Genomic DNA, 24,923 nt, shown 5'->3' on the forward strand with positions numbered 1-24,923 from the left:
GACATGGATTTGAAGTGTTTCTCTCCCATATCATAGGTTTATCGATGCAGTTCTATGAAGTAGTTACTGCGACAGTGAAGTCTAGGGAGTCATACCATCCTAAAAATGATTTTCACAATCTGTCTCTGCAGCTCTCTATTATGCTTTGATGCTTTATTAATCAACATATAATATTATATTTTGATACTGTTACCAATACTTTCTGTTTCTGGCATTGGCAAGTCTGCCAACTGGAGTAAAGGAATGCCAAGATTGTAAATTTCTTGCTACAACACAGTAGTCACCAGAGTCTCCACCTAACACAAGTTTCACAAATAATTAGATGAAATTAGGGCATGAACAAGTGCTGTCACTTTCAGTTGTTAATAAGATTGATGCTTGTTAACAGTGTTTGCTTCAGAAACCACATTATTTAAAATAAATTTTATGCAATGTGTGCATCAGATAGAACAGTCAAAACTATGTATTTTGAGATATAATAGAAGCGGACCAGAAAATTGGCAGGACTCTCCACCACTTGCGGATCTGAACACATTGGTAACAATTCCCAACCGTCCACAGTACGAAAATCATGAGCTATCTTGTTGCACCAAGTGCCACTATGATCTGTTTTCTTGTGGATCTCAAATACTTTTGATGTTAAATGCTAGTCCATAAAGCACAAGCAAAGGTAATGGAACAAAGCATGTGTGGAACACACAGCACGCCGTAAACTTGACGCACTATAAGCAGCTGCCACCGTGTGGCAAGCATTGGCACTTTAGCCTCAGCATGCAAAATTTTGCTGCATCATGCGATTTGGTTATCAATAAGTAAGCTTTTCATCAAAAGTAAGAGGAAGAAACCTCACTGATTTTTAAAACAGAGAACTGTATTCATCATTTTAAAGTGTGGAAATGGATTGCAAAATCTGATGAATGTCAATGGGGTTGGGTTGTTTGGGGGAAGAGACCAAACAGCGAGGTCATCGGCCTCAGTGGATTAGGGAAGGAAGTCGGCCGTGCCCTTTCAAAGGAACCATCCTGGCATTTGCCTGGAGCGATTTAGGGAAATCACGGAAAACCTAAATCAGGATGGCCGGACGCAGGATTGAACCGTCGTCCTCCCGAATGCGAGTCCAGTGTGCTAACCACTGCGCCACCTTGTTCGGTATGAATGTCAATGAAATAGTGAGAAATTTTTGTGAATGGCATAGTTGTTTGTACATGTGATATTCATAGCACATTTTTTCCAACTTTCACACAAAAGTAAAGGGTAGTTATATGTTGACAGCTACCTCAAGTTGTCAACGTAACATGCTATTCAGAACTACAAAATGGATAAAATATTATGCAGTCATAAAACATGTTTATTTTAAAATGTGGGCTTATGACCAGATACAAAGTAAATTTAAGAGCGTTCATATGGATGCCAGCACACAAAACCATTCATAACAGAACAAATAAATTTAAAGTTCTTTGAACAAGCATAAAACTGAGTCAGGATGACAAACTGAGGTTCTTTTTGAAGAAAGAATTGATAATCAAGAAAGGACCCATTTATGTTTGGTAATGGTGAAGCAGCAACATTCAAACCCCCCCCCCCCCCCCACACACACACACACACAAATTATTCCCCATGTAATGTTTCTTTGTTTGCTAATTTTAAAAAAATTGCACCAAGCATAAAGGGAAGAAATCTTTCTCATATGGAGAACCTGTATGAGCTGTAAATGGGAACCATAATATTCAAATATCTTCCCTGTTGGAATAAAAAGGACTGCAGTCTTGCTAGGCCAATATATTGTAATCAGTTTAAACAAGTAATAAACTATCTTGGTTTCTGCAACATACCCAGTTGCCCTACAGTTGTAAAGGGGTGGTAGGTGTTACAAGATTGGCAGAACAGTAAAAAAACAGCAAAAACATCCAAAAACAATGTGCATTTAACTGACTCTCCATACTGAAGGTGATTTATCAATAACTGTTAAAATATCATGTCAGTTGCAATTAAAGAGTGAAAATGAAAGCAGGTATTCGGGAGACACCACTTTTTTGTTAATTTTGTCTAACAAATTCACTGCTACGATATATGAAAAGTCATCCAGAATTAAAGACTGTACCCAATTAGAATGTTCCCCCGGAAGCTTCATTTGTGCAGGTACCAAAGATATTATGCTTCAAAGGAGCATCACAGGTTATCTTAAGGAAAGGATGGCAGAACAGGAGATAGCATTCTCAGTATTGACTGAATAGGAATGTCTCCCTGTGCATCAACATCCAATGGTAATGCACACTGCTTAATGTATAGCCCAAAAAAAGTTATGAAAATTTTGGGGATATTTGCAATCAAAGTCTCTCTGTCAAAGGTTTCTACAGGAGCAAATTAAATGTTACACTGTGTAACACTGGAATTGCTAAAAGATCAGTTAGATGAATGGGAGCAGAGTGGCATTTGTCATTCAGACTGACAGCCAGGGAACCACTGGTTCGTCCATAAAGAGATCACCATTTAATTGAAGGTTTTGTCCTCAAAGGGCAGAAGCAGTGATGTGTCAGAAATGTATCTACTGTCGACAAAAACACAGCTATCTTTCTTCTACAAAAACTAAGTTCCTCCACTGTTTTAAAAAAGCCATTTATCATAAAAGTTTGTTCTTTAATCTTTCCTTCATTTGGGGTAGAGAATAAAAATCTAAAGAGGGACAACTGACTGGATCAGACATGTTACTCAAACAGACTTCAATTTGCTTAATGGATTTATCTTCCTCAAAGATTACACACACTTTCCTCTCTGCAGTGCAGTTCTGCAGGTGTTCCTGGATGATTAGAGTTTGTGAGTTAGCAGTGCTGATCAGTTCTCACTTATTGAAACCCAAAGTTCATAAGATCTAAATCTTGTCACTGCAGAGAGATTTCTGGACAGCACTTTCCATTTACCACCACCGACAGGGCTTGTGTACGTTAGAAATGCTATAGAGTTGATGAATATTATCCTTCCTTTGTCCAAACAAAGGAACAGCCATAAATGGATATCTCTATACTGAACTAAAGATAACAATAAAAAATTAAAAAAGACAAAAAAATCAATGTGGCCCACGACAGAAATTTGAGAAACAATATCTGCATATCCATTTTGGATTTCAGAGTAGTAGTCAGAGGCTAAAAGGGACTACTACTCTCTTGAGGATTTCTTTCGTAAGTGGACCCCAGATATTGTCACAAATACGTTCTGCCTACTGGATACTACCACGAGGTCATTCACTTGGGATGTTTATAACCAGTAAGTTCTTTATTACAAGAAATGTCTCTCATACCTGTCAAATGGATGGGTACAGATCAGAAACAGGCAATAAAACTAGCAAAATTGACATGAATATCTGCATAAATAAAGATCATTTCTCTTATGTGCACAAAGTGTATCAGGTACAATACCACCTCAAGAGAATTTACTGTTAGGTGACTACAATACAAAGAACAGTCGAATTTTACAAATCTGCTACTGGATAATGAAGAAAATATACTAAACATACACTGTAAGATTGACTATTCATATACACAGATTAGAAACAATACCGATATGCTGTTAAGGGGAACAATATAATACAATAGTTGTTAATAATGAAATAATTGTAATCCCCCCCTCACCCACCCACCCACACACAAACACAAACACACACACACACGTGGACAGGGGAGGAGGGAAGTGGGGTGTGGGGTGTGGTGTGTGGTGTGTGGTGTGTGGTGTGTGGTGTGTGTGGTGTGTGAGAGAGAGAGAGAGTGAGAGAGAGAGAGAGAGAGAGAGAGAGAGAGAAGTATTCAAAAATGTTATCCTCCTTCTCATGACTTGGATATTCTAAACAAATAATCAAAATATTACCAACCTTTAGGCCTTGTCCCACTCTCTGTGGTTCCTGAAATTTCAGCAGAATACCTGAAACATTAATCATTCATAAATCACTATAACCCTCATTAAGCAATATCCTATACACCTAAAAAATGTTCCATGTGCACAGTTGCATAATAAGTTAAGTTTTAATTCTTTCACAAGACTTTCCAACCTGGTGCAATATCAATCTGCAATCAATAACGAATATTTTAATGTTAATAACAAGACCATTTTGAGCACAATTTTATTGAAACAACTTGTTTAAATAAACAGACAAGAGAAAGAAACACACTTTAAATACTTAAAAAAACTTTGCTTGTGTTTGTATCATCACAGAGGGGCTGACAACCTAACAGTTCTCTCCTGTTAAAGCAGTCATTCATTTGCCATTCATAGTATTTATGAACTGTAAGCTAAGAGAGTGCATGACAAAGGCAAGCAGAGAAAAATTGTCTTTTGAATCATCATCAGAGGATGTTTGATAAATGAAGAAAACATTTTCTTAAAGCACTGGGATGGGGAGGGGGTGGGGGTGTTTCTTGGGAGTTTGTTGTTGAGGGAAATGCTTATGTGGGGGAGAGAAACAGAGGGAAGTGGTGAGTGCAAAGTCTGGATAAGGGAGGTGTAATGTTAAAAAGGCAGGACAGGTAGAAGGCAGATGGAGGGTGAAGGTGGGAAGAGGAGTCCGAATGGGAGGAGTGGATATTTAAGCCAATGAGGTTGGGAGTACAGCAATACTGTATACATGGTGTGCTGCAACTGATGTGCAGCATACTGTGTGCAGATGGAAATTACAGTATTTCTGTCTACAGTAATGATGACTGACACTATATCTGACTAAAAACTCTACCACCCAATTACTGAACATGCTGCACACCACAGCATCAATAATTTCAACAGCTGCTTCAGTACCCATGACATTTAGTTTCCTACCTCCTCCCTTCCCCAACTTAACTATACACATGGTACCCATCATTTCAGCATAACTAATTCTTGCAATCCTTTTGGCTTAAACTCCCCTGGTCCCCTTCACAATCCCTTACTGTTTTCCTTTTTGGTTATATTGTTTTCCACACCACTGATCCTGCATCCAGACCTTTTATTTACCTCACCACCAGCTCTCTTATGACTGCCACCTTTTCCAGTCAACATTTCACTGCAGATATTGAGAGCCATCTGCCTTTCCTCTCATATCTTCCAATAACCTACCCCACCCCACCCCACTCCACTCCCTTACTGCCAGCTACACATTTCGCTCTCCATTTAGTATGTTCCTTTCCTCTACTCTACCACTTCTATCAGACTGAGCAATCACTCAGACAACAAGTGTCCCTATAGGTGTGTACATCTGGGTTTGTGTGTGTGTATGTGTGTGTGGGGGGGGGGGGGGAGGGGGGGCATGCAAGATTCAATTACAAAGATCAGTCACTCTGAAGCTAGTAAAGTCTCTGATGAACAGTGTATAGTAGAAGCAGGTGAACTGAAGGTATTCCACAATGTGCTGAGAAGAGAAGTGAATTCCAGCACCACTTCAAAACATCTAGAACCAACAGACATGCAGGATTACCATGGAAATGGACCACAAAAGAGCCCCTAACTCTGGTTACATGTATAAAATGTAATGTACAAGTGCACACAGTGTTGTGTGACTGAGTAAGACCAAATCCCAGTAGAAACTTGGCATGGTGAGGGGTAGGTGATAGGGGGTGAGGATGGGGTTTGGGGGTGGGGGGAGGGGAGGAGGATGATGGAGAAGGAGAAGAAAGAAGAGCATGTAGTGACGCAACAGTAAATCAATAAATTGTAAAGCAATGTAGATTCACAAAAACAAGGAAACTCAACACTTGGTAACTGTTTAACAGTGCAACCCTGTAGTCCATTTGCACAAGAGAAAGAAGCACTTGATACTAGACTGGGAGAATTAGTTTATTGTGATCACCTGCCCGAAGAACAGAACAGGAGCACTTAATTTTTTTTTTTTCATTTGTGGTGCACAGTTTGGCCTGATAACAAAAGCAGAGTTTAAAGAAGTGAAGTTGATTACAGTTAAAGAGGTACAAATAAAAGGAATTTCAGGTAATATTCACATTGCATGGAATTACCAAACTGTACTTGCAAGCAAACAGTTGTATCATAGCAAAGTAACCTTTACACATTGTAAGATAGGATACTGTCCTGCCCCATGTTGGAATTCTAGTACCAGAGAGCTTCTCAATTCATCATAATAAGTGACCCTGTCAATGGCATGTTTCAAATGTTGGAATTCTAGTACCGGAGGGCTTCTTAATTCATCATAATTAGTAACCCTGTCAATGGCATGTTTCTGTGTGTGTGTGTGTGTGTGTGTGTTGGGGTTTATGGGCGCTCAACATCGAGGTCATCAGCGCCCTGACACACATTAAAAGGAACGAATGTGGACAGACCTAAGAAAACTGAAGCACACACGCAAAGAAAGCAGGAAAAGAAAGAAAATGCTATATAAGAAAGTAAAACCGAAGGAAAGGGAAAACAGTTGGCAGGTCCGCTGGCAAGTCAGCCGCGGCCCGCTGGTCAGAAAATAAAACTCAATCCAATAAAACGTGGCGCACAGTGACCTGGACGCCGCAAGCACCACACATTGGAGGGTCTTCTCGCCGGAGCAGGAAGCCATGCGTCATAAGGCTGTGGCCTATTCGAAGCCGAGTGAGGAGAACCTCGTCCCGTCGATGGGGCTGAAAGGAAGTACACCACACACGCGTTGTGGGCTTGACTAGACAGAGCTTATTGTCAGTCACTTCCAGCCACTCATCCTCCCACCGACACATGTCTCGTGAGCTCAACAGCGAGGTGAGTGCGTGCAAGGGGATAGCACACTGAGATACGTGTGGATCGAGACACGCCTCCTTGGCTGCGAGATCTGCCCTTTCATTCCCAGCAATGCCGACATGCCCCAGAACCCAGCAGAAAGCTACAACCTTCCCCAGTCGCTGTAGTCGGAGGAGGGCATCCTGGATGGTCTGGACTACTTTATCTGCCGGATACAAATGGTGAAATGATTGAAGGGCACTGAGTGAATCAGAACAGACAAGAAATTTAGGAGAGGAAGAATGTCTCATCTGCTCCAGCACCCACAAGATCACAGACAATTCTGCATCAAAGACAGTAAAAGTCGGAGGCAGTCGGACCTTGAGGACACGATCCGGAAAAACAACTGAGCAACCAACAGAATCCCCTTGTTTCGACCCATCCATAAAAACAGTTACATAGTCGTGGTGCTCAGATAAAATAGCAGAAAATGCTGCGTTAAAAACGGTGGCAGGAGTGCAATCTCTCTTGTACTGCAATAAATCGAAAATCACTCCGGGCCTCTTCAGTAACCAGGGTGGCAGGCGGTTAAAACCCTGGATTTGGGGTTGTACAGACTCCACACCGAGCGACTCTAGCACACGTTGCACACGGATCCCAAATGGCAACGTAGCCCAGGGACGGTGGGAAAAAAGGCGATCCAGAGGTGGATGGGCAACAAGGCGGTGAGCAGGCGAGCTGGGAGCTGCAAGAAACTTACAAGCATGGCGCACCAGCAGGAGCTGCCGCCGGATGGTAAGTGGCGGTTCGCCAGCCTCAGCACAGAGGCTGGGTATGGGACTGGTCCGATAAGCAACCGTGGCCAGTCGAATCCCAGCATGGTGGACAGCGTCAAGGATCTGCAAATAAGACGGCCTTGATGACCCATATACTGTGCACCCATAGTCCAGCCGTGAACGCACAAAAGCCCGATAAAACTGAAGGAGACACGCCCTGTCCGCTCCCCAAGATCTGTGGCTGAGGCACTTGAGGATGTTCAGTGCCTTCAGGGTTCTGGCTTTCAAGTCACGTAGGTGTGGCAGCCATGACAACCTGGAGTCAAAAATTAGGCCCAGAAACCGCACTGTGTCTCTAAAATGTAGGAAAGCATCCCCCATATGCAAGGCAGGCAAAGTAAAAAGACGACGAGAACGATTAAAATGAACACAAACACACTTATCGGCAGAAAACCGAAAACCTGTCTTTGCAGCCCACTCCTCTAACCGCCGCACTGTGAGCTGCAACTGACGGCTCACGGTTGCAACACCGGAGGAGGAACAGAAAACAGCAAAGTCGTCCACAAACAAGGAGCACTGTACTGGACTCCTCACTGTAGACGTTATACTGTTGATGGCTATGGCAAAGAGGGTAACGCTTAAAACACTGCCCTGGGGGACACCATTCTCTTGCTCAAAGCGATCAGACAGTGTGTTACCAACGCGGGTCTGAAAAAACCGCCGAGACAGGAAAGACCGAATGAAAATGGGGAGGCGGCCACGAAAGCCCCATTGATGCAGTTGTCCAAGAATACAGTGTCTCCAAGTAGTATCATATGCCTTACTGATATCAAAGAAGATACCAATACAGTGATGCTGACGGAGGAAAGCCTGCTGAATAGCCGCCTCTAGGAGGGTCAGGTTGTCGACCGTGGACCGAAATTTTCGGAATCCACACTGAAAGCGGCTAAGGAGCTGTCTAGTCTCTAACAGCCAGACCAGACGACGGTTAACCCTCCGTTCCAGGGTCTTTCCGACACAGCTTGTCAAGGCGATACTACGATAACTACTGGGACATGTGCGGTCCTTTCCTGGTTTGAGGAGAGGGATGAGGATTGCCTCCCTCCACGAGGTGGGGAACACTCCTGTCTGCCATATCAGATTAAAACATTCGAGGAGGATTTCCTTTGACGCCGCTGGCAGATGTCGAAGCATGGAGTACCGGATGCGGTCGTAACCTGGTGCAGTGTCAGAAGTCGCAGTAAGTGCCGATTCAAGTTCCCACATGGAGAAAGGGGAGTTGTAGGCCTCAGAACTGTTCGACCGAAAGTCCAACTTCGCTCGTTCGACAGTCGCACGGTAGCGACGAAATGGCATGTTTCAAATGAGGGAATGTAACCTGCCATTACAAACAGAATGCAGGATCTCACAGATGTTTGGAGTTGTACAATATATGGACAATGGCTGTAAAACAAATGCTGGGATGCACTGCTGACACAAGCTGGAATCACAGTTACACATTGAAGTGCCTAATGCAAGCTGAAAGAGTTATACATGAAGTACTCTCAAGAGAAAGCACATGAAGACAGCAAAAAATAATATACAACTATGCAATGCAGGCCCAGAGCTAAGCATGAAACAGTGACAATATAAACAAGCACACCAGTACCTGCTGCACACACTAAAACACGCAGAGGATTATCCACAGCAACAACAATGTGGCTTCATGCAGAAAAATCTTTTAGAATCAACATCATGAACTCTACCTGCAGAGAAAGAGTAGAACAAAAGTGTGAAATACACCCAGGACTGTACTTGCCAGAAGAAACAGCATGTCTTGTTAATGGAGAAATATCACTATGGCTCTACATAGTGGGAGATGGATAGGGACCTTACTGCTTAAATATGGATGCAAGAAGAATTGGCTGCTGTTGAGAGACAGCTAGAAGCTACACTGGCTATCATGCACACACTACAGACTTTAGGCTGATGGCCTGAATTGCACCAACTTCGGGCCACCTTTTGTGCTGACAGAATTCCCTGATGTCTTTGTGCCTTCTGATATGCATATCCTGACCAGTTAGTCCTCAATCTGGATGAATGGTAAACAGTTGTGAGTTCCTTATGCTCTGGGCAGAAAGCAAAAGTGCATACTGGCTACACAGCTGTCCTCTACACTTTAGTGACAGATACAAGGTGCTACCCACAGTTGACACCAGATCTGAACCTGCAAAGAAATCTTTGTCTGCTAAGCCTGTGACTGCACTGCCTGCAAAGCCCTGACAAGCAGTGATGGTGGGTATGCTGGTCATTGGGAGCTCTAAAATTGGGGGACTAATGTGTCCTTTCAGGGAAATAGCTGTAAGGTTAGAAAAGAAGGTCAATACACAATTTGTGTTTTTATTTGAGAGGGGTGTGTGTATCTGTGATGTGGAGAAAGCTCCGTTAACATTTACTGAACACATCAGGTGCAGCCAGCTTCAAACTGCAGCTCATGTTGGTAGGAATTACATCTGCCACCTGTGTTCACATGCCATCCTCTATTGCTCTACATTGCTAGATGAACTGATGACTCCAGAAAGCATTGCTTTGCAGCAGTGTATCCAGAAGCAATTGCAGTCCCCCTTTTTTGGAGCCCATTGGAGGGCTTGAAAGAGAGGCACAGTTAATTCTGTAATTATTTCTGATGTAGGTTTCTTTATGCTTTCAGATGGAGCATAGGAGCGCCCCTCTCAACAAATCAGGTTTGTACTGCATGCAGTAAATAGGTATTTGGGTGGTAGAGTATGTGTGGCATGTATATGGGAAATTTTTTGGTTGGAGGATCCTCTCCATAGGCTTGTTGATGAATTATATGCCTAATTAGAGGGAGGAATAGTTCACCCACATTAATAACAAATAAAGGGCAATCACCCACATAGGCTTGACACTAGCACTGCCATGGCATGTATGTAATTCTGTACAGAACTCTATACTACTCTATACTACCTAATGTTGTTATTAGGATTCCAAATGTGAAATATTCTGTGTGAAGATAAGCATACAGCCAAGTCTAAAATGGTAACTGGATGCTTTTATAGACCATATGTCTTCAGAGACAATATTCTCAGAAAAACTTGGAAAATATTGTGCATAGATTTCCTGATAGTGTTATAGTGATGGGGACAGATTTCAATTAGCCACCTCTACAATGGGAGACTAATATGATTAAAACAGATGTTAGGCACAGGAATTTGTGAGACTGTCCTGAATGTTCTTTCTGAAAATCACTTTTCACAGTTAGAGAACCAACTCCATGGTAGCAACATCCAAGATCTCTTGGTAACTAAGACAGCCCAACTTTTTAATTTCATTAAAGTAGGGAAGGAAATCAGTGACCATGAAGATTACCAGAGCAGTCAAGACCAAACACTCTTGAATGTGGATAAAAATGTGGAGCACAAATGGATAAAACTCCAAAGTACTGTACAATATGCTATAGACATGCATGTGCCAAACAAGGTTGTGAAGGAGGGAAAAAGACATCTTAGGAAATTGCTACAAAAGCAAAGAGAGCTTCATCATAGATTTCAATGAAGTAATAATAGCATTGCTGACAAAGAACAACTAAAAAAAAGTTGAAATGAGTCAAAAGAGACCAATGCAAGAAGCATTTAATGAATGTGACAGGAAAATTTCTTAGGAAGTACAATCACTGAATACCTGCGTTGACAATTTTGTCAGTTCATTGACTATTCAACAAGAAATTCCTGAAAAGCCAGTGCGTTACAAGAAGCAGTAAATTGATAAAAAAGCATCTACACAGGCTCTCAGTAATTGTACTGTCACTGAAATGGAGAGAGAATCAAAATACTGAACTTTTCCAATATTGTAAAACAGTTCCCCTTTTCAATCATTGCACAAATGCTGAAATGTCAGATATTTACATAAATGACTGCAGAATAGAAAATAAACTAGAATCACTCAACAGAGTAAAGGCAGCTGACCCCAATGTGATATCTATACAATTATATATAGATTATGTAAAAGAACTGGCTTCCCTTCTAGTAGCTGTTCACTGTAAGCTGCTGGAGCAATGAAGCATTCTGAGCAATTAGAAAAACATGCAGCTCATTCCTGTTTTCAAAATGGGTTACTGGAAATATCCACTTAATTATAGATCTATATGACTGATGTCAATCAGTTGTGGCATTACGAAACTAATTTAATAGTGCCATATGACTGCCTTACAGAACAAAAATTTAGTCTGTAGAAATGAACACAGATCCTGCAGTCAGCTCTGTTCATTTATGAGATACAGACTGCAGACATAACATACTAAAATTACTTTGTGAGAGTTACTAGTAGAACAAGAGTACACAATCAAATATGCAAATAATACTCATTTTTGTTAGTAAATCTGGGCATGTATTTGACAAACGATCTAATACTGATTGACATTCTACTACTGCTCACTGAATATGGAAATCAATTCATCAACTTTCAGTATATGTACACCACTGGGGACCTATACCACAACAGAATGCTGACATAATAGTCTATGTTCTAGTGGTAAGAATTATTCTGAGATATGAAATACCCTCCACAATGTCCCATGAGAAAGGAAGTTATTTCCTCAACAAAACCACGTATACCACATTTTAATGACTACATGGGAACAGAATACATTTACAAACACAATGTGCAGTAAGGAATGGATCACTTGAAGGAACACATCGAGCACATGTCAAATTCCCACTGAGTTCAAACCATTCTATTTTAAATACTGCTTTTGTGCTCAATATTACATAGTGTACTACCTGAAAGTGCACATCTCAAGAGTCATTCTACAGATGAAAATGCAACCCTTCAATAGAATTGCAGACAAAACCTACTGAACAGCAATTCAGATATCATAGCTACACCAGATAACTAAAGAACCAACTGCATTGCTTACACCAGTTAGCACATGAGCACTTTCAAGACAGCAATATTTTGAATGAAGAGCAGTATGAAGGAGGTAAACTCACAAAGTTATCCATGACAATCATTTTTGCAAATATGCTGCTCAAAATTACCCAACAGGATAACATATGGGGCACAACTGCAACCAGAAGGTTATCCACCTTTGCCACAGTTTACAGTCACAGCTGGACAGTAAAGTAATTTGTATGTGATACCTGAAGAATGAGAATCTCTCCATTATGTGAAGAACAATGTCACTCCATGCTGTTCATTGACACAAGAAAGCTATGCCCGTGTAGTTGATTTTAAGGCTATGGAACTAGAGTCTGCCTGCAGATGGAAGACTGACTGACTCAAAAACCAATAAATATCATTGCCATATATGGACAACTGAAACAGCTGGAGAGCAATCTCACTTTGACAAACTGAGATCTAGTAGCACCATGTGGCAGATCTGACACTTTCCGCATACTGCCTAGAGGAGCTCACATCAACAGCACTGTCAGTTTTCAGCAGGAGCAGCAGTACCACTACTGGACAACACTGAAGCTTTCCTGTGCACTGCAGTCACCAGGGTCTTGCTTACACAATACCACATCTAGTAACCACCTAATGTTGACATTGCTCCTGCACCACCCACTGGTGTACAGGAAAGAGTTCACCCACAGGACATATGCCACAACCACCAGCATATCAGAAAGACATTGCAAATTATGAGCTCACTGTGCCTGTGTCTAAGAATGCTGTTGAGTGTCATCAACAAGACAATGGAAGAACAGCAATGTCAAGAAAACTTCACCAAGCAAAAAGGAGCCCAAGATGTGAAAATGCATTATTAGACAATAATACTTACCATACCATCAGAAGCCGGCCGGAGTGGCCAAGCGGTTCTAGGCGCTACGGTCGCAGGTTCGAATCCTGCATCGGGCATGGATGTGTGTGTTGTCCTTAGGTTAGTTAGGTTTAAGTAGTTTTAAGTTCTAGGGGTCTTATGACCTCAGCAGTTGAGTCCCATAGTGCTCAGAGCCATTTGAACCATACCGTCAGAGCAATAAAGCCACTACCTCTTACTTGTCTTTTGGCATTGCCTGCAAGTCAACTTTTGAGTCTCTCAGTCTCTCACACTCACTTCCTTTACCTTTCCCCATTATACATTTTATGTACTTGCATAATTTTACAGTGCAAATGAGTGTTTATGCTATCACCCTGAGTAGTAATTAAACCTTTGTTCCTCCCTTTCAGAAATCTGTGTGGACCACTAATGCAAGGTGTAATTAATCAGGTGTTAGCAACAGAGTGTTGAAAATTTTCCAATACAGTGGTGTGCACATCAAGACAGCAAGTGGTGAGGCAATGCACAGTGGCAAGGATCAGTGTACCACATGACACTCCAGTCGACAGCACCATTCTGCCACATCAGCCTGTATCGTGCACTTCCATGTGCACATAGATCTTTTATTGTTGATTTTGGTACAAGCCTGAGTATGGCGAGTCTGCATCTGTATCTCAGTGGCTAATGTGTCTGGCGGCTATACTAAGGATCTGGGCTCAATTCCAAGTACTGTCATGGATTTTTACTTGGTGGGGGAGCACTGGTACAGGGTGCACTCAGCCTTGTGAGGCCAATTGAGGAGCTACTTGAATGAGAAGTAACAGCTCCAAGGTCAAGGAAGCTGACAACAGCTGGGAGAGTGGTGTGCTGACCCCCACACTGCTCCATACCACATCCGGAGGATGACACGGCAGTCAGTTGGTCCCAACTGGTCCATCAGGGCCACAGTACAGAGCTTTGCTTTTTCTTCTGCTTTTGCATATGGTGATGTTACTTAGCCATTACAGTGTTCATTATGGGTGGCCTTAAGCAAACATGACAAGTATTATGGTAATAAATGATGTAGTTTTATGAGTACATAAATTCTACAAAAGAAAGTCAGAAGCAGTATCAGTGGCCCAGTACAGCACTTACCCCAGTGCTGCCAGTTGCCATGGTGGGCAACAGCTGAAGCATGTGCAGTAGGACACAGACAAAGTGCACACAGACAACACTGCAAAGTATTCTCCACCTCTCTCTATGTAGAATGCATCACAGAGCACCCTTCTTATGTGAACATCACTATAATGGTTGCCTGTACTGAATGCTAAAATTATCCTCCTCTCTGCAGTCTTACTTTTCGATTTCTTGCTGAAAGTTTGATGTCCTCTACACCTGCATCTATCTGAGGCTCATCCATTTCCAACTGCAGGAAAAGGTGAAACTTATTTTTCCACATTTACCACAAAGCTGTAAGAAGAAGTCCTATGTCTACACCTTCTACTGCCTGTTATCACTTCCCACCTCTGTTTAACCTTCAGTCTCTTTAACATACCCAGATCTTTCCTACTCATACCTAGTTCAATCTGAAGGTCAACAGCTCTCCCTCCTGTTCCATTTTCTTCCTATCTCTATCGTAAAATTGTTGAAGAGCCTCATTCACTTCCCCAGCTCCCATGTTACTACAGTCACCCCACTGGAAAAAAAAAACTAAAGCATCCATTACACCATACTCTGGAAATTATAATTCCACCAGAAGTGCAGCGGTTTCCAGTCATGAGAAATAGTGATTTTAGAAGAATACATTAATTACATTAATGAGAAATAGTTGCACATGCTTACAAAAATTTGGTCTTTATGCAATTCCATGGAAACAGATACTTGTATAGATTTGCTGATCCAAACAAAACAAAATTTACAATTCCATTTACAGAGGCAAAAGAAACAAAAATAGAACCATAATGCAAGTTTACAATCTTATCACATTTTCTCAAATAATATGTAACTGGTAAAAGTATATAATATCTTTTGATAACATTACTTATACTGTCCGAGGCATGCACTGTTCTTTCAACAGAAATGATATCATATTACCCATATGAAAAAGGACCTACATAATAGTCTCCTACACAAAGCTTAATTCTCAGTCTCAAGCAACAAATTGTTCTTTGTTTGAAAGAAAGTGGAAGGCTGTATCAGTTTTAAATATAGACTTTCAATAATCATGATTGAAATTGCGTGTCAAAAAGTGGACATGCTATTTTCTAGGATGACATCCACTTTTCTATCACATTTTTTTTTTCTTGCATTACTTCACACAGCCTGAATTACACATCTACCCATGAAACATATGGTACCAAACTACTGGCAGAATCTTTACTCGGCATAACTCATTCAGTCCACGGATTTTCTTCTGTTGAGTAACTGAAGCGTTAAGTTTTGTTGTTTCAACATAGATTTAATCACAATATCTTATTTCAGATTTCTCTTTGAAATTACATCCAGTGTAAATGTCACTCACCTCTCATCTTTGGAGTTGTCTACTTGCTTCACTGCTTCTTTGAGTTCAACAAGGGCCAAGTATGCAAATGTAAACTTTCCAACAGTCTCTCGTGGATCAATACAAGGGAAGTACCAATCAACTTCTCCATCATCTTCAGCAATATAAAGGCCATAGTAAGCAACATTGTCCCTGTTAAGAGGAAAAGTATTAATTTCCTGCAAATAGTTTACATTAATCTCTATTTAAATTACTACCAACCTCCTTCATGTCATAATCTGTAATACAGGTTACATTACAGGTGCACCTATACATACATCTTTACTCCGCAAGCCACCTTATTGTATGCGGTGGAGTGCACTTTGTGTAACAACAGCACTTCCCCATTTAATGTTCCAGTTGCAAATGGTGTGCAGAAAGAATGACTATTGGTTAGCCTCTGTGTGAGCTCAACTCTCTCTAATTTTTAACTTCATGGTCCTTTCATGAGACGTGTACGAGAAGGCAATATATTGGTTGATTCTACTAGGGATGGAAACTCCACAGACTTTAAAAATAAACTATGCTCCAATGCACAACACCCTCTTTTGTAATCTCTGCCACTAGAGTTGGATTACTATCGTCTGTGACACTTTTTAGTTTACTAGATGAACCTGAGGAGAGATGCATTGCTCTCCTATGGATCTCCTCTATCATATCTAGTAATAAATTTTTAACTATCACTCCCACAAAAAAATTAGGTTATGTAATTAATTTTTAGTTTGTTCATAGGTACATATATCCAGTCTTGGTAATCACTGGAATTCCTGTATCACAGTACCATACCAAGCCACAACAAGAGCCGAAGCAAAATAGTGCAGACCAGTGATGAAGTGCAGTATCATACAATATTTTGTTTTCTACATCCTAAAGGGAACAATGCTCCAACAACCCATTCTGAGTTGGTAGAACTGTATGACAACAAAGCACAATCATATGACACAGTGGTTTGGTGGCATAAACACTTCTAGTGTGGTCAAACAAGTTCATTCGTTTGTTTGTTCATTCATTCATTCATTCATCAGCTGGAGGGTTCAGGGACCAAACAGCAGAGTCATCAGCCTCTCAGTCAAGAGGTAGTTAATCTAGTGCCAGTGATGACCATCAGAAATGTGATCAGATAATGAAAGTATGTTTGAGTGGCAAAATCAAGGCACCGAAGGCAACAGTGATGCCCAAGCTGAGAAATAATTTAAGAAGTAAAAATGTATGGACTGGGTCAGGAACAGCAGACAAGGGGCCTCCATGGCTCATCTGTGTCAAGAGAAATCCCAACCGTATCCAACCACCTCACCAACCTGGTTAAGAGCAATGACAGTTACAGAGTAAAGAATGCCTTTTAGTGGTAATGGACATCACTTGACCTATCAATAATAAAACAAAGTGAGAGAAACTGTCAAGGCAGCCAGTGAGTGGGAACAGGTGAGTGATCCCTGCAACTCTGTATGCAACAGGAGCCATCTTTCTCACAACTATTCCACCCCCAATCCATTATAGTCAAGACATTGAAGAAGGGAACACAACACACTATTCAACTAACTGCTACCACTAAAATGGGAAACAGGCTGTGGCAGAAGGTGATACAAGAGTAACAAGGAGATGACAAAGACAGCTGGCAAAAAGAGGTAGGATCAAGGGACCAAAAAAACTGGGACTGCACAATAATGTCCAAGCAGTGGGTACCAAAGTAGAGTTCTGGATCAAGATGGACCGAGGTATGACAGAAATGCATGACTCGTGTTTTTGCAGGGGAGAAATGGAAACCACAGGAAAGATTCCAATTGCAGGCCCTCTGGATGGCATATCAGAGCTGGCCTTCAGTCAAGACTACAGAGTGAGAGCTTTATCCAATGCAAAAGTTGCCAACATGTAGCGTGAGGGTAACCAGTAGCCCATTGAGGGCAATGAGGAAGAGTGTAACAACTCAGCATGGAGCACTGCACGATACCATTCTCTCGGATCCATGAGGAGCTGAGTGTAGTACCAACTCTAATCCAAAACAACCACTATGAAAAAAAACTGATGAATAAAAATTGGTAGGCAGCCTTGAAACCCCAGTCATGACAGGTAAGCTAAATGTGATGGTACCAAGTGGTGCTGTATGCCTTATGTAGGTCAAAACAGCTGTCGGATTGCAGTTTCAATCCTAACCAGATGGTCAGTTGGCATTATCCCTCCCGGAAATCACCATGATAGGCGGAGGAAAGGTCCCAAGATTCAAAGTAAGGAAGATTAGGATTTAATGTCCAGTTGTAAATGGGATCATTAGAGACTGAGTATTAGCTCAGATTGTTTTCTTAAGGACGGAGAAGGAACCTTTCCAAGGAACTCTCCTGTCATTTGCCTGGTGTGATTCAGGGAAATCCCAGAAAACCTAAATCTGGATGGCCAGAGACAGATAGATTCAAGGACCTACCACAACCGATAAGTGACCTTCCTTTCAAGCAGTTTTCAGGGCACACTGGTGTGGCTAATCAATCAGTAGCTTTAAATGGAATGGACACAGGGTTTTTGCTAGGTTTAAAGATTGGGATGATAATACTATCTTGCCAATGCAAAAAAAAAAAGACACCTATAAACTCCTTTGAACTTATTGTTTATGTATTCGAAAGGTAACCAGTTAAGAAGAGTATGCCAGCATTGTTGCAAAGTGGGTCACAAGGCGTTCACCAAGATCAAAAACATCAGTAAAAAAAACAATCTAAAGGAAAAGACTTGGAACAGTTGCTGACCTCTAATGGCCCATAAGACTACAAAATTTTGTCTGCATCTGGGATGAAGAGGTGTACATTCCCAGGGAGGTGACACAGTATTCCTCCTTTCTGCATTTAATTAGATGTTGAGTCTTACTGTGAATTCTCTTGAAAGTGAGCAGGGGAGTCCGTGAAGGATATCTCCTGAGATATTGCACAGCTCTTCAGCAATCCCAAATAGCTGTTTCCATGTCTCTGGTCCATTTTACAACCAGGCGCAACACATTTTTTAGCACGTACTGTGTGAATTACTTCACAGATGATGACAACACCTGAGCACTAGCTGTCATTCATATTACAATGACCCTGCAGCAACCAGAGACACAGGGTGTCACATCAGCATTGCGTCATTGTTGTGGAACTATTGCCAGCTGCAGCCAAACAAATGGTCTCTGAGGTGTCATTTAGACATGCACATCGAGCCACATGGGCACTGACCCAACAGCCACAGTAATCAGATGGCAACCACACACTGTCCAATTGTGCCGACGGTTGAACCCTCCATCTGTCCAGCACCCGCTGGGCAGCCACCATTCATCGTCAGCTGTCACTCTTACCTGATGGTTCATAACTTTAACCTGCCCCAGTGCTTTGGCCACAGACTGCAGCACAAGGTGAGTTGAGAGCCCTTGACCACCAGTCATTTCTGCTGCTGCTGATTCAGCTCCAGCTCAGCTAAGGGCAGTAGTGTATCAGCTACCACCAAGCCCAGGACTGCGAAGTGTCACAGTGCAACCTCACTTTACATGACCCAGAGAGGGAGAGCTGAACATGCCTACAGGACATGGTCACTTATTCTTCTCTGGTAAACATATTTGAAATATTATAAGAAAAGTACAACCAATCTTTTGGCACCTTTCTCACTCATTCCTGTTTCCTACGACTGCCATTTGAACCCAAAATGCCTGGGTAGGGAGCAGTGGACACGATCATGACACAGAAAAATGGCTCACCACCTCACCAGTATGGTTGTAAAACCCAACATCTCTACAGCTGCTTTCTGTGTGGAATGCACACACGACCTATTATGAGGGGTCCACAATTCTCCACTTGACAGTACAGCTCAAGAAATCTGTAGAAAAGATTGTCTGTGAATTATTTGAACCATTGGTCTAAATCCTGAACTTGGCTCCAAACCAGGGGACCACAATCTGCAATGACTGCCACTTTACATCGTAGCCAGATATGAAAAGCAAAAAAATCCAAGAAGTAGCAGCACCATGTCCTGCTATGGCTACCTTGGTCGATCCACCAAAGAGATTAACAACAACAACAAAACACTAGCCACAGCACTACGACTGTACTCACGCAGGTGCAGACACTATGCGTGGCCTTATTTAAATGAGCACACAGACCACTGCAGTCAGTTCATCTCGCTTCTCTGTGCTATGCTGTTACCCATGCCAACGATCGGAAGTTATGACTGCACTTTGAATTCTGTACTAACATTTTGGTATAGTCTATCATTCACTGCCTACACTTGGCCAAATTAACTGGACACTGTTTATTGGAATGGACTTTGGCTTGTGAATTGAACTTCTATTTTCATGGTGTTTGTGCAATAAACATGTCAGTGAATGCGTCTATGTTCTTTCAGCCATAACAAGACAGTTCTGGGAACAAAGATGCAAACCACTACCTCAGCTTCCACCCTGCATGAAAGGTCAGCTGTCTTCATCAGTGTAGTGAGCTATTGTAGAAACTATAGAATGGGCTCTGAATATGGGCAGCAGATATCATATGAGCTGAAATGAGCTGGTTGCACCCAGTGAGCTCCATAACTGTTTCCACATCTCTGATTAGACTGCATGGCAAGCACACAAAGTTGATACTGGCCAACTGTCCTGACCTGCCTTTTATTTTCCCAGTGGTCCCCAACAACAACCCAATGCTGAACTTTCCAATGACCAGCAAACCCAACCTTTGTGCCTGTCCAGACCTTTCAGGAAGATCAGCCCCAGACCCAAAACACAAGATCACAATATGTATCACCCTGGTTCAGAAGTTTTTTCAATAATAAGCAGGCTATGGAACCTGTTAGAGTGGAAAATTATGCAATCAGTGTCACTTTCACTGTCTGTCCACAGATTTACAACTCCATCACAACTCTTAATTCACACTCTGGTGTATGTGTGACTGGCAAGGTTGAGTGTACTGGAAGGTGCTGCAAATATCAGAGATCTCAAGGGCATTCCCCTTACCCCCATACACAAGAAGTGCACTCCCTGTCCATCTTTAACCTACATTTCATCTACACAAGGAATATAACATTAACCAAAATAGTGTCTAGGTATAATCTACATACTGCTGCAACACTGTTTCTGGCTATCGCTGTGCAACAAAATCAGCTCATGTGACACTAATCATTGAAAAATACTTTGAAAAACCTTAATAAACACTATTCAAGACAGACAAATATACAGGTACCGTGCATTTCTTCATAGAAGTACATAAAAAAGGACTTAACACGGTGTATAAAGAAACACTGCTATGGCAGCTGGAGGTTACTCTTGCCTTGAATGCTTGAGCTCTAAGAGAAAATGTTGAAACATTATCTGCTCTGAAGCACCATTTGGCATTAAGATACAAAGTCAGACACCTAAGTCTATTTGAACATAGCATGCTACCTGCACAACTAAAAAAATTGCTGGCATAAGGTTCTGTAAAACAATTTGCAATGCAAAATTAACGTTCTACATCTGTTAATGTACGACATACTTCAGCTTGTTCATGCCATATTCTTGCGTCACTTTCCAGCATATCAGCCCAATAAGGTCTTGCACTTTTGCATTTGCCAGTACAACAACATGCATTGGATAATTCCTTTGCTCTTCTGGTAACATAGTTAAAAAGATACCATACGATCTTTTGGACATCCCAACCTGAGCCTGCAGAGAGAAAAATGAGATATTATTAATAGACACTCAGGACTTGGGACTGACAAAAAAGGCAATAATTTAATTTCACACCGAAAACATTATGAAAACACATCAAATTAGTCACATTGGCAAAACATTTTCAAACAATTACACTCACACAGACTAATCTAGAAGCCAAAAAGAAAAATGTCTATAGAAAAGTACATTAACCAGTATCAGTAATGTGTTTGTTCCAGGATGATTTTATAATGATAAAAGATCTGTCAGCTTAATACAAGGAAAGCATCATTAGGTGAGAGGGGTCATTGTTCTTGTGACAGTTGCATTAAGTGCAAGGTACATTTTGAAATCAGGTACTGGATTTTTACTGCACCATATTAGTTTCTCACATTTAACCAACTCTTGTCACGCATTGCACTGCAATTCAGCATAAAAGGCCTGTAAAATATGTACTCTTGCAATGAATAAAAAGGATGTATTCTGGATGTACAGTTGACACATCCACTCTGTAGTCTATTTCAATATTTTTTAACGTATGTATATTTGCTGGTGCTAATTACAATTTTTATTTAATCTATGTTATGCACGAGAGATTTCCAGAAATTATTCCCACTATCAAGTGTTTTTCTTATAGTATCATCTCATCTTATGTGTCATATGTATCAGGTGCTGCACCATTGTGGTAGATTTACCTTAGCGTAAACGTACAAAAATTTTATCGTTACTGATGTATCTTGTTCAATACATGATAGCAAATGTGAAAATTCTGCGAGTCTACTTATGCACAGTGCAAGTTAAGGCACAAGTGACATAAGCTGCAGGTTGGAAAGCCATAACTAAGATTTCTAGACAAGACTTATCATAATTAACAGCGGCCATTTGGAGTGCAAAGTTCAGAGGAGCACCCTGAGCACTCAAGTGCAAGACTTTTATACAGTGCTTATCAAAATTACTAGCAAAAACTGGCATGGCTGAAAATGTATGAGGGAAAATAGGGGAGGATGCCACATGGTAGTCATTTCTGTGCAAAACTGTTCAACTGGCCCTGCTTATACAGAACTCGCAAAAGCTATTCCTCATTTACAGAGTACACTTAAAACATCTGTAACTAGAATCACTTTCAAATTTGCCAGTATTATAGTTTTAAGATGTCAGTTTCATTGCTTTCTTAAAAGAAGTGATGAAACAATAGTATTTAACAAACCAACTCCCAATTGCCTCCTGGTCTCAACCTTCGTTAGTCATTATCCTTACCCATCCAGCCCCTTCACTGTTCCTATTCCAGCACTACACAGCCCTCTATTCCACCAATGCACCCAGTCTTTTTACTTCTCTCCCTTTCTGCTACCCCCCCCCCCTCTCTCTCTCTCTCTCTCTCTCTCTCTCTCTCTCTCTCTCTCTCTCTCTCTCTCTCTCTCTCTCTCTCTCTCTCTCTCTCCCCCCCTCCTCTGCCCCTTGTCTAACCTCCCGACTGCATCTAGCTGCCCCACTCTCCAACTCATCCCTGCACAATCCCAGCAGCACTTTACCGCCCCCACCCCTATCCTGCTATACATCGCCCTCCTCACCCCAGCCTCCTCCTTATACCCACACAGTTGCCTCTCCCATAATGCCCTGCAGCTCGCAGTCTGGCTCCAACTGCCAGAGACTGGTCATGTCTGTGTGTGTGTGTGTGTGTGTGTGTGTGTGTGTGTGTGTGTGTGTGTGTGTGCATGTTGTCTAATATTGACAAAGGCCTTGTTGGCTGAAAGCTAATAGTATGACAGTCTTTTCATTATATTGTTACAACTACATAAGGAAAATACACACTACTAAGAAGGAGAGTTTACAGTCTTTTAAATTTATCTGTCTAATTGTTTACACAAAAAATGCTAATTTCAACAAAACTAGATGCTATGTTTTTCGAAGTCTCAGGCCCAAATGGTATTCTATGAATCCTACACACTCCTCCCTCAACGTTTACCCTTCTAGTGTCATATTTCAATAACACAATGTTTACCCACAGCTGACCTGAATTTTCAAGCCTTCTCAACAAGAAGACAGACTGTATGGTAAGGATACATAACTCATCCACCAGCAGTCAACCTAGCAGACAGGTAAAATCTCTAACTTGGTCCATAACATTCAAAAACTTACAGCAGCTCACAAATACTAAAGGAAATACTGACTGTGATAATGATGTTTCTCACGATGAGACATCCACAAGTGTTTAAATATCATTCATGATTGATAACACCCACTACAATTGTAATAAATTTTTATTTTCCATAAAAGGAAAGCACAACCAGGTGCATAGAATGTCCATAAGAGTCAACTAACACAGATTAATACAGCAATTCTCTGGTACATGGCTTGTAAGAAGAAAATCCATCTCATATAATCCTCAGCCAGATGGAAAACCTTTTGAAGAACAGGGCAATGATCCAGGCTTAAGGGTGTGACTAATAAGCTTCAGCATAAAGCGAGGTGGCCAGACTAACACAGTGTACTGCATACATGCCCATTTAGTACTATACCACCCACACACCAGTGTTAAAATGTGCAAATAATGTGGCTCACCTTCAAACCCTTCAGCACCATTTAAGTTTCATAACAGTTTCAAGAGCCCTTCCATGGTGTTGCAGGTTTCACCAACAGCAATTTACACTGAGGTGACAAAAAAAAAAAAAGTCATGGGATACTTCTTGTATCATGTTGGACTTCCTTTTGCCTGACACAGTGCAGCAACTTGATGTGGCATGGATTCAAAAAGTCGTTAGAAGTACCCTGCACAATACTGAGCCATGCTTCTTCTATACCCATCCACAGTTACAAAAGTGTCGCTGGTGCAGGATTTTGTGCACAAATTGACCTCTCAATTCAATGGGATTCACGTTGGGCAATCTGGGTGGCCAAATCATTTGCTTGAATTGTCCTGAATGTTCTTCAAACCAATCGCAAACAATTGTGACCCGGTGATGTGACACATTGTCATCCATAAAAATTTCATTGTTGTTTGGGAACATGAAATCCACCAATGGTTCCAAATGGTCTCCAAATATCCAGACTTAACCATTTCCTGTCAATGATTAGTTCAGTTGGACAACAGGACCCAATCCATTCCATATCAACACAGCCCACATCATTATGGAGCCACAGTGACTTGTTGACAATCTGGTTCCATGGCTTCATGGGGCCTGTGCTACACTAATCCTACTGTCAGCTCTTATCAACAGAAATTGGGACTTATCTGATCAGGCAATGGTTTTCTATTTGTCTAGTTTCCAACCAATATGGTAATGAGCCCACGAGAGGTCATGCAGGTGATGTCATGCTGTAAGCAAAAGCACTTGTGTAGGTCCTCAGTTGCCAAGTCCATTAATGCCAAATTTCACTGCAATGTCTGAACAGACACGTTTGTCATATGTCCCATATTGATTCCTGCAATTATTTCATACAATGTTTTTGTTGGTATTGACAACTCTACGCAAATGCCGCTGCTTTTGGTCATAAGTGAAGAGCGTCAGCCACTGCGTTGTCTGTGGTGAGAATAATGCCTTAAATTCGGTATGTTCAGCACACTCTTAAAACTGTGGATCTCTGAATGTTGAA

At 41.5% G+C, this 24,923-nt stretch overlaps 1 protein-coding gene across 1 annotated transcript in view; it reads right to left on the reverse strand.

The window, feature by feature from the left end:
* The window catches only part of LOC126248310 (target of rapamycin complex 2 subunit MAPKAP1), a 114,531-nt gene that overhangs the window by 25,442 nt on the left and 64,166 nt on the right, over positions 1 to 24,923 (reverse strand). Inside the window, exons 5-7 of the mRNA XM_049949183.1 lie at positions 21,172 to 21,341; positions 15,683 to 15,853; positions 3,863 to 3,912 (exon numbers count right to left, since the gene is read on the reverse strand). Coding sequence (XP_049805140.1) covers positions 3,863 to 3,912; positions 15,683 to 15,853; positions 21,172 to 21,341 — 391 coding nt within the window. The remainder of the gene's footprint in view (positions 1 to 3,862; positions 3,913 to 15,682; positions 15,854 to 21,171; positions 21,342 to 24,923) is intronic.

Source organism: Schistocerca nitens, chromosome 3 (assembly GCF_023898315.1).
Source record: "Schistocerca nitens isolate TAMUIC-IGC-003100 chromosome 3, iqSchNite1.1, whole genome shotgun sequence".
NCBI lineage: Eukaryota > Metazoa > Arthropoda > Insecta > Orthoptera > Acrididae > Schistocerca > Schistocerca nitens.